Source organism: Propithecus coquereli, unplaced genomic scaffold (assembly GCF_000956105.1).
Source record: "Propithecus coquereli isolate 6110/MARCELLA unplaced genomic scaffold, Pcoq_1.0 Scaffold193, whole genome shotgun sequence".
Taxonomy (NCBI): Eukaryota; Metazoa; Chordata; class Mammalia; order Primates; family Indriidae; genus Propithecus; species Propithecus coquereli.
In genome coordinates this window covers 1,970,920-1,980,125 of record NW_012144190.1, presented here as the reverse complement: position 1 = coordinate 1,980,125, position 9,206 = coordinate 1,970,920, and the positions used below count along the sequence as shown (strand labels likewise).

The window sequence follows — 9,206 nt, the reverse complement described above, 5'->3', positions numbered from 1 at the left end:
TGTTGATGGGGAGGATGGGGCTCCGTCGTGAGGGCAGGGCGGAGGGCAGGGCGAGGTGTGGGAGGCAGGGCTGGGGTTAGTGCTGGGGGTTAGCAGGGGGCAGGGTGTGTCCCGGGTGGGGGTCAGTGTCAGGCGCTGGGGTTAAGTGGATGAGCTGTTTAGTGAGGGGGCAGGAGCCTCGGTCAGTGGGGGATGCACGTTCTCAGAGGGGTTAGTCAGGAGGGAGGGGGGAGTCAGGGGGATCAGAGGGTGGGGGCTACTTACCCCGGGGGGAGGGGATTCGTCCACTAGGGGGATATCCAGGCCGCAGCGTTGGCGTTGAGGTCGGGCAAGAAGCTTGGGGGGCCTGGCTTACGCCAGTCTAGGGGGGGCAGTGGGGGAGCACCGGTGGCTGGGGGTTGGGGAAGAGGCCAAAGGGGGAGGAGGAAATGGAGATGGAATAAAGACAGGTGAAGGGTCAGTGGAAAGGAAACTTGGGGCAGGTGGGGGGGTATCTGGGAGGGAGGCAGTTTGGGGCAGGGGAGGAGGGAAGGGAAGTCCGGCACCTCCGCCCCCATCATCCTCTCCTCCCTCCCCTGGGCCAGGGAGAGAGGGAGGGTCCCAGGGGTCAGCGGATGGGCCTCACCTTTTCGGATGGAGCCATCAGGGGAAGGGGCATAGTCGGTGAGGAGGAAGCAGGCCCGGTCCCGGCTGTAGCGGCCCCGGCTTCCGGGTGTGATGGGGCTCTTGTCCTCCGGGGACATGGCGGGCTGGTCGATGGCCGGACAGTCCTCGTGGGCAAGTGCAGCTGCCGCTGGATCCCCATTGGGGCGGGGATCTGCATCCCAAGGGGATCAGACAGAGACACAAAGGAGAGAGTGAGGTGCGGGGGACTCGTGGTGGGGACGCGAGGGTCCGAGTGGGTGCTGGAGGAGTTGGAGAGGGATGTTGGATGCTGAAGCGGAGACTCAAGGCCAAGGTGTTGGGAAGGGCACAGTGGAGAGTGGGATATCAAGAGGGCGTGGCCGGGGTGTGCAGAGGGTCGAACATGGGGGGAGGGCATTGTGTAGGGAAGGGTGGGCAGGGTGGGTATGGAAGCGGCTGGTTGAGGGAGGTGTGGAGTGCTAAGAAGTGGCAGGCCAGGTGGCGGGGGGGTGTGGGGTGTCTGGAGGGCCGGCTGGGGGCAGTGAGCTGGCTGATGGGTGGTGGGCTTGGCTGGGGCCGATGGGAGGCAGGTTGGAGAGGATGCGGAAGGCTGCGAAGTGGCTGTTTAGGGACGAGTGTTGGGTGCTGGAAAGGGCACTGGGGAAGGGCTGGGAAGGTGATAGATGGGGGGGCGGTGGGGGTCCCCTAGGCTCTGGCTCGAGCTATTTTTAATTGGTGTGAAATTGGGTCAGTGGCTGAGGGAGCAAGATGGGGGCCAGGCGGGCCCGCTCCCTTTCTTGACCTACTTAAGGCTTGGGGGTGGGGCCCAGCAGCCTCGCCCTCCCTCCAGACACCCATCTCTGCCTCCGAGGCACAGACTCCCCAGAGGAGACACACACACTCACACACACACACACACACACACACACACAGAGGCAGTCAACTTTCTCCCCCCACCTCGCCCCTGCTTCATCTCTTCGTCTTAGCAACATCTCCAGCCGTCTCTCTCCCAGCCCCTCTCAGGCTGCCCCCAGCAAAGCCCATGGGGCCTGGTTTCCAAGTCATCCTCCTGTCACCCTGGCCCCTGAATCTTAGTTTGGAAGCCTGTCTTCCCTTCTTGGTCTCACTGTTGTTAAAACCTGAACTCTCGGCCGCCCTCTGCCTCGCTGGTCCCTCTGAACACCCAGGTTGCAAGTCTGTTTCTCGCTGCAACTCGTTCACACGAAATCTATGTCTGTCCATGCCTCCTGCTTGGCCTGAGCTCTAGCTGCTCCTTTCTTCTCTCTCCCCTCTCTGCTGCTGACCACCCGGTCTCAGAACCTTGACAGCTTCCTCCCTGTTCTCCCCCAGGCCTCCACCTGTGCCCCCCGCCCCCACCCTCACACCCAGCCTCACCTGCCCGGTTGATCTCAATCACCTCCTCTTGAGCCAACGGGCAAGGCTCACCAGGGGCCGGCAGAGGAGGCAGCCCCATGATCCCCAGCCCCCCCGCTCCCCCCCTGAGCAGCCCGGGGTGCGTGTGGGGCCCCGGGGGGTAGGCCCCGGCCACAGTCACCCCCATGGAGGGCGGCGTGATGGGTGGCGGCGGGCTGATGCCGCCGCTGCCATGGTGAGGGTGGGGTGGAGGTGGTGGGGGTGGGTCAGGCTTGCAGTAGTTGGGCGAGCCAGGCTGCGGGGGCCGGGGAATGTGTTTGTTCTTCTTCTTGGGCAGCTTCTGCTTGGCCATGGCCAGCGAATAGTACATGCCAAAATTGTTGACAATGACGGGCACAGGCATGGCGATGGTGAGCACCCCCGCCAGAGCACACAGCGCCCCGACCAGCATCCCTGACCACGTCTTGGGGTACATGTCTCCATAGCCCAGGGTCGTCATGGTGACCACAGCCCACCAGAAGCCAATGGGGATGTTCTTGAAGTAGGTGTGGTTGGAGCCCAGGATGTCATCAGGGTCGGCGCCAATGCGCTCAGCATAGTAGATCATGGTGGCAAAGATAAGCACCCCCAGGGCCAGGAAGATGATGAGCAGCAGGAACTCGTTGGTGCTGGCGCGGAGCGTGTGGCCCAGCACACGCAGCCCCACGAAGTGCCGGGTCAGCTTGAAGATGCGCAGGATGCGGACGAAGCGCACAACCCGGAGGAAGCCCAGCACGTCTTTGGCGGCCTTGGAGCTGAGCCCCGAGAGGCCCACCTCCAGGTAGAAGGGCAGGATGGCGACACAGTCGATGATGTTGAGGCTGCTCTTGAGAAACTCCACCTTGTCCGGGCAGAAGGTGATGCGCATGAGGAACTCGAAGGTGAACCAGACCACGCACACGCCCTCCACGTAGGTCAGGAAGGGCTCCGTCTCCACCTCCACGTTGGTGACGTTCTCCGGCGGAGCCCCGGGGATCGGAGAGGCCTGCGTCACCGTCTTGTTGCTGATGTGGATGAAGCCCTCATGGGTCTCCAAGCAGAAGGTGGTGATGGAGATGAGGATGAAGAAGAGCGAGGCGAAGGCCACATACTGTGGGGTGGGGCAGGAGAGAGAGGGGGAGAGGTGACCTAGGCATCGGGTCGACCAGAATCTCCAGAAAACCATTCCAGTGTCCCCCTCCCCAGCTTCCTAGGCTCAAGCTCCAGGGGGAATCCAGGTGTCCCAACCCTCTGGCTCCTTCCCTTCCAGCATCCTGTTGTCCCCTTTAAAGCTAACAACAGGGGAGAGAAAGGAACAGAAGCAGTGGGAGAGGAGCTGGCCCCAGCAGACGCAGCAGATGGGCAGCTTCTTCCTTGGCAACAGCATCCTGGCCCCTCGCTGTCTCCTAGACCACCTCCCCCCACGCTCCTGTTCCCTGTGTCCTAGCTCAGGGCTCCCTGGCAGGGTCCAAGGGTTCTGCTATGGGACAGGGACCAGGGGGCCTAAGGTCATACACCCTCTTTCTCAGAGGGTTTGGGGCTCAGCTTGGACCTGGGGGAAGGGGAAGGGGTGAAAGTGGGTGGGGAGGCAGAATCAAGAGGTGCTTAAGAGTCAGAAAGTCTGGGTTTGAATCTGGCTTTTAACCTGCCAGTCTTGGGCAGGGAGATTGAGCTTTCTGAACCTCGTATTTTTACGCGAGTGTTGTGAGGATTAAAGTAGATGAGTGTACAAAGGGCTTGGCTCCAAAAACAGTGCTTGGCCCAGTGCCTAGAACACAATAAGCAGGTCTGAGCTGTTACTAGGGTATGGGAGCATCCCTCAGTGGGGGGCCAGGTTGAGACCTCCCCCAGAGAGGACAGGGAAGGGGTGGACCCACAGAGGGGTGGGGGGCTCAGGGCTCTGAAGAGGGGAGGGGTTAAAGGGTTAAGGCTGCAAAAAGGGAAGAGGCTACAGAAGGAGAAAGGGACAGGCTTTAAGGCTCTGGAGAGGACGGGGAGTCATTGTGTGAGAGGGCAGTGCCCGGGCCAAAGAGAGGTGTGGCGCATCATTTTTCAGAGGTGCAGAGAATTGGGAGGAAGGTTCCAGGGCCATTTCAAGGTAGGGGGAGGACCAGAGTCCTGTCGCACAGTAGCGTGGGATTTGATGAGAGCCTTGAAGAGGAGGAGCAGGGTCAAGGTCTGGAGAAGGAGAGGAACGGATCAGGCCCCTGGGGGTGACAGTGGGCTTGATCAGATCTGCAGAGGGTGGGGGAAAGGAAAACCTCGGAGAGGGAAGGAAGATAGGTGTTGTAGTAAAGAGGGGGCTTTTTTTTTTCATGCATACTCAAGTCCCAAAGAGGGGGCTTTAATCAGATGGATAGCGCAGGAGGAAGGCCAGTGTTGGGCCTCAGAGAGGACCCGGGGCCTTGGAGTGGGCCAAGGGCCAGCACTGTCCCTCTGCATCCACCTTCCTTCACGGGGGTGGGGGCGGGGCTCAATCTGAAGTGCAGAGTGGTGGCGGGGCAGTGTCGGGGCCACAGAGAGGGTCCTGGACCTTGGGGTGGGCAGGGGGTCAGCGCTAGCCCTCTCTGCACCCCCCTCTTCGTTTCCCTGCAGTGGTTTAAGAGGCCAGAGGCCTCCGCAGAGCGCATGCCCAGTGCTTCCCCGCCCCCTCCGAGCCGGGCGCGCGGAGCAGGCTGCGGCACCGCAGTGGGGGCGGGCCGGCTGGGCCGGGGGGCGGGGCACACGGCGGCCAGCACCGCGGACAGCTCCCCCGCCGCAGTGCGCAGCCGCACGGGCTGGGACCCGTCTTAACTCCTTCGGGCCGGAGCCAAGCAGGCAGCGCGCAGCCGCAGTGTTGCTGCTTCCCGGAGGGAGGCCACGGGCCAGGAGCTTGATTAACTCCTTCCCTCCCAGGGTAAAGGGAAGGTGGGCACCCGCCGCAGTGCGCAGCTGCAGAGGCTGGACCGCGTCGGGCTGGTTTAACCCTTTGCCCCAGGGTGGCTCAAAAGCCGAAGGAATAGGAGGATTGGCCTCAGCTCCCAACTCTCCCAAGCAATCTCACTTGGAGGCAGGAAAGTGCTTGGCACACCGTGGACACTCAAAAACATTTGTGGAGTAAATGAACGACCCCCGTAGCTGTCCCAGACCCCTAGCCCGAACATCACAGGAAGACTCTACCTTCATCCTCCCCCTCACCTCAGCACCCTTCAGTGGAGTCAGAGGAGGGAAGGGCACCCCAGGCAACCGAGGGAAGGAGCCGCTCAGAGGCCTGAGGGGGCATCTAGGGCCATGGCCCTTCTGAACCTCCTATTCCCCACCTCCCCCCACTCAATCCCAAATCTCGCCAACTCAGCGCTTCCCAGGGACCAAACTTTATGCGGTGTCTCCGGGCCCGCCTCCCCCTCGCTTCCTCCCCCGGCGAATGCGGCACTGCGGCTCCGTGTCCTTCCCAGCTCAGGACGCGGCACGGTGGGGGGAGGGGGCCGGGACCTGCTCCTCCGGGTGCTTGGGTCGCCAGGAGCCTAGGAGGGGGCCTTGGGATCGTTCCTCTTCCCCCTCCTTCCAATTTCACCCATTTTGAACTGCCCCCCTCTTTTCTTCCACTTTCTCCCTCCAGGGTCTGTGGGACAGGGAGGAAGTTAGTAGGAGGAAGAGGTTCAGGGAAGAACGAGGGGGGGAGGGTAGCCATTTAGCCTGGTAAGTTACAGAGTCTTGAGAAAGTTTTCTGGGAAAGATGGAGAGCTTTGGGGGATATCTGGAATTTTGAGGGAGATAAAGCTGGAGGAAAGACAAGGCTGGGTGTGGGCTCTTTGGTTCAGTCTGGTGGAAGAGAGGCTGAGGGGCCCAGTCCTGGGCTTTGGACCAGGAGGGCTTGAGAAAGGGAGATGGCAGGGCAGGGGCAGGGGGGTGGGGCAGGTGGAAAGATCCCAAGGCAGGGTAGAAAGAAGTGAGAGCTATTTTGAGATGAAAGTTTTGGGGCTGATGACTTGAGGAGGGGAGGGGCCCAAGGTTTGAGGTTCGATAAAGTTCTGGAGCAGGAGGGAAAGTCACTTAACAGAGTAGGAAGGGAACAGGGGGCTTTGGAGAGGGGAGCCCAGAGATAGGGTGGGCTGTACAGTTTAAACGATGGAAGGGAAAAGCTGCAAGAGTCTGTGGATGAGGAAGAGCAGTTCTGGGGGACACATGGGGGCTCTGCAGAGGAAAGGCATACGGTGGGGGCCCCCGGAGACACTGAGGAGTAAGAAGGCTTGGGGGGAGTCTGCAGCTTTACGGGCAAAGTCTGTGGGATGGGAGTTGGCATGGAGGATGCCAGGAAAGAGTGAGCACAGAGGGGGCTGGGAGGTTGGGGGGAAGGTGCCCCAAGACTCAATGTTGCAGTGAGGGGGAGGGGGAAGTGTCCTGGCTAGAGTAAGTGCTTTGTAGGTTCAGAAGGGTCCAGGAGGTTCCCAGATTGGGATGGGGGAATCTTCTGAGACTCTGAGAACAGAAGAGGAGGGGGGGGGTACAAAAATACCCAGGAGGTTCAAACTTGGAGAGAGAGGTCTTTTGGGAGAGGGGCCAAAGAGAATCAGCAAGGTGTTGGGAGAGACTGAGAGCTGAAGAGGGGGCTGCAGAGAGCCTGGAGGGGGCAGGTGGGAAAGTGGAGGGACAGTGCTCACAGGGCTTAGGTCACTGAGGGTTGGGAAGGGATGTCTTCTGATGCACTGGGGATGGTCCAAGACAATGAGGGCTGGAGGGTGGCCAAGAGTGGTGAGAAGAGGTTTGGAGGGGCTCAGTAGCCTCACTGCCAGGGAGGTCTTCTGAGGGTCTCTGAGGGGTCCAGGAAAAGCAAGGTTGAGGGTGTTCAGAGGAGTCAAGGAAATTCACGATGGGGAGGAAGTTTCTAAGGGTCTAGGCTGGCCTGAAGAAGCGGAGTGGTATTTGGGGGGACCTGGGAGAGTCTGAAGGTTGCAGATATGTCTCTGGAGGATCTGAGGGATGGCCGGGAGAGGGGGTGTGTTCAGAGGAGTACAGAGGACTCAGGACAAGGGGAAGAGGCTTCTAAGACACTGGGAGGCCTGGAGAGACCAGGAGAGGTTGGGACCAGCTGCGAGATGCTGAGGATTGGGCTGGGGTGCTCCTGAGAGTCTGGGGGCACCCGGAGAAGCAGGAGTAGGGTGGATGGGGACTCCGAGAGTGCGCTCACCCTGGCGGCCCGCGACGAGTAGGGGTCCTCGAAGAGCGCCCACACGCGGGGCTGCCAGCGGCGCCACCAAGTGCCGCCCGCGCCGCCCGCGCCCCCCGGCGGTCCCCCGGCGCCGCCGCCCGCGTCCTGGAAGCAGAGGCGCTTGAGCTCACCGCCCGCACCGTCCAGGCCGCCGCCGCCCGCACCCGCCTCGTCGTCCAGGCCTCCGTCGTGGGCGCCCGCGGCGTTGGCGGCGTTGGCAGCGCCCGCGGAGTCGGGTGCCTCGAAGGAGTCGAGCGCCTCCTCGGCGTCTCGGTGCTGCCGGTAGGTCATCCAGCAGCAGGCCTCCACGTCGGTCTCGTCGATGCCCCAGAAGCCGAGCTCCTCCTCGAAGAGAGGCCCGCACACGTCGGCCGGGCAGTGCAGCTTGCCGGTGCGGTAGTAGTTGAGCACGTAGGCGAAGACTCCCGGGTGCCGGTCGAAGAAGAACTCGTCGGCGCCTGGGTCGTAGTCGAAGCGCGCCGCCGCCTCGGGCTCCGTCAGGCCTGCCAGCCGCGTCCCCGGCAGGGTACGCAGCGTCGAGCGGTACGTCTCATGGCGCACGCCGCCCACGTTGATCACGATCTTGCCGCTGTCGCCACCGCCGCCGCCGTGCCGCCCCATGGCCGCCGCCGGCAGCCCGGGGCATGGCTCGGCGCGCTGGCCCCCGGGCCCGCGGGTTGCCTGGGGGCCCGCCGGGGACGCGACGGGGCCGGGCTGCGCAGGCTGCTGCTGTGGCAGCGGCGCGGGTGGCAGCGGCGGGGGCAGCGGCGGCGGGGACTCGGGCGGCTGCGGCGGTGGCGCCGGCTGCTGCTTGCTGGCCCCCTGGCGCCCGCGGAAGGACGAGACGCAGACTGAGCTCAGCATTGGATGGGGGGCGGGGCTGGGGCGGGCCTCGAGGGGCGGGGCGCAGGAGGACAGGCTGAAGTGATTGGGTGGGAGGAGGAGCTCGGATATGGAGGCGTGGCCTCAGAGAGGACAAACCGAGCTGATTGGCCTGGAGGATGTGAGGGGGCGGGGACTTTAACGCTGCCCAATTGGAGGAGGCGGGGCCACCGATGGGGGCGGGGTGGGATGTCAAAGGGGGCGGTGACGGCCGCCAATACTGTGTTCGGCAGCACAGGGAATGGAGAAGGCGTGGCTAGATGTGAGAGAGAAACCTGATTGGACTGAAAAAAGGGACGGGCGGGACAGAGGGATGGGGACAAGTCCAAGCTATTTAAAGGAGCCCGACCGGCCTGGAGGGGCGGGGCCACAATGCAAAAGGTCGTGCTGATTGGACTGAGGAGGCAGGAAAGGAGGGAGATCCAACGCCCGCACCTAAAGCACCGGCAGGCCCTGGTGGGAAGGAAAATTGCTTGGAAGGTGCAGGCCGGGTCGTAAGAAGGGGCGGGCCGGAGAAAGCAGAAACGGTTAGGATTGGGCCCGGAGCGTGAGGGGGCGGGACTGCACTGGGGGCGGGAAGTGAAGATGGAGCATTTTCCCGCAGGAGGGGACCAGCTGGACCAAAAGGGGACAAGGCGAGGGGGACAGAGCCTGAGACCGGTGAGAGGGGGTGGAGATGAGCGAGGCCTGGGAACCTGAGAGAGCGGCTGGAGAGGAAAACGGAGGGGCGGGCGGAGGCTGCAAGAGTGGCCTGTTTAGACCGGGCTGGGCAGGGAATGCGTGTACGGAGGGATGAGGCGGGACTGCGCAAAGCAGGTGGGGTCTACAGACGGTAGAAAACGTCTTGAATGGGCTGTGGGACGGCGAGACTAAGGGAGAAACGGGGCTTCAAGGGGCTTGGAAGCAACCAGGGTGGGCGGGGGCGGGCAGAGCTAAGAGAGGGGAGAGGTGAGAGGGGGGCGCCAGGGGAAAGTAACACTTGCAAAGAGTGGAAAGATACCGGGCTGGACGAAGGGAAGGGACCTGGAGTGGAGAGTCTTGAGGGTCAGAGAACCTGGCAGAAGGGGCCTTAGTGGGGCGAGAGCTTCCACCTGGTGGAGGAAGGAGGACAAAGCCTGGA

General features: G+C 62.7%; 1 protein-coding gene across 1 annotated transcript; it reads right to left on the bottom strand.

Annotated features, from left to right (window-relative positions):
• Positions 1-287: 287 nt before the first annotated feature.
• Positions 288-8,068, bottom strand: KCNC3 (potassium channel, voltage gated Shaw related subfamily C, member 3). Its single transcript, XM_012643099.1, has 4 exons — positions 7,184-8,068; positions 2,020-3,127; positions 626-817; positions 288-391 (listed from the first exon to the last, which is right to left on the bottom strand). The coding sequence occupies exons 1-4, from the start codon at positions 8,066-8,068 to the stop codon at positions 288-290; spliced, it is 2,289 nt and encodes a 762-aa protein (XP_012498553.1).
• Positions 8,069-9,206: the final 1,138 nt, after the last annotated feature.

Excerpts from the sequence above, each read along its gene's own strand:
- KCNC3 (XM_012643099.1), bottom strand. The coding sequence starts at position 8,068 with ATGCTGAGCTCAGTCTGCGTCTCGTCCTTCCGCGGGCGCCAGGGGGCC. Across the intron at positions 818-2,019 it reads GATTGAGATCAACCGGGCAG|ATCCCCGCCCCAATGGGGAT; the intron begins GTGAGGCTGGGT and ends CTTGGGATGCAG. Across the intron at positions 392-625 it reads TGATGGCTCCATCCGAAAAG|CCACCGGTGCTCCCCCACTG; the intron begins GTGAGGCCCATC and ends CCCAACCCCCAG.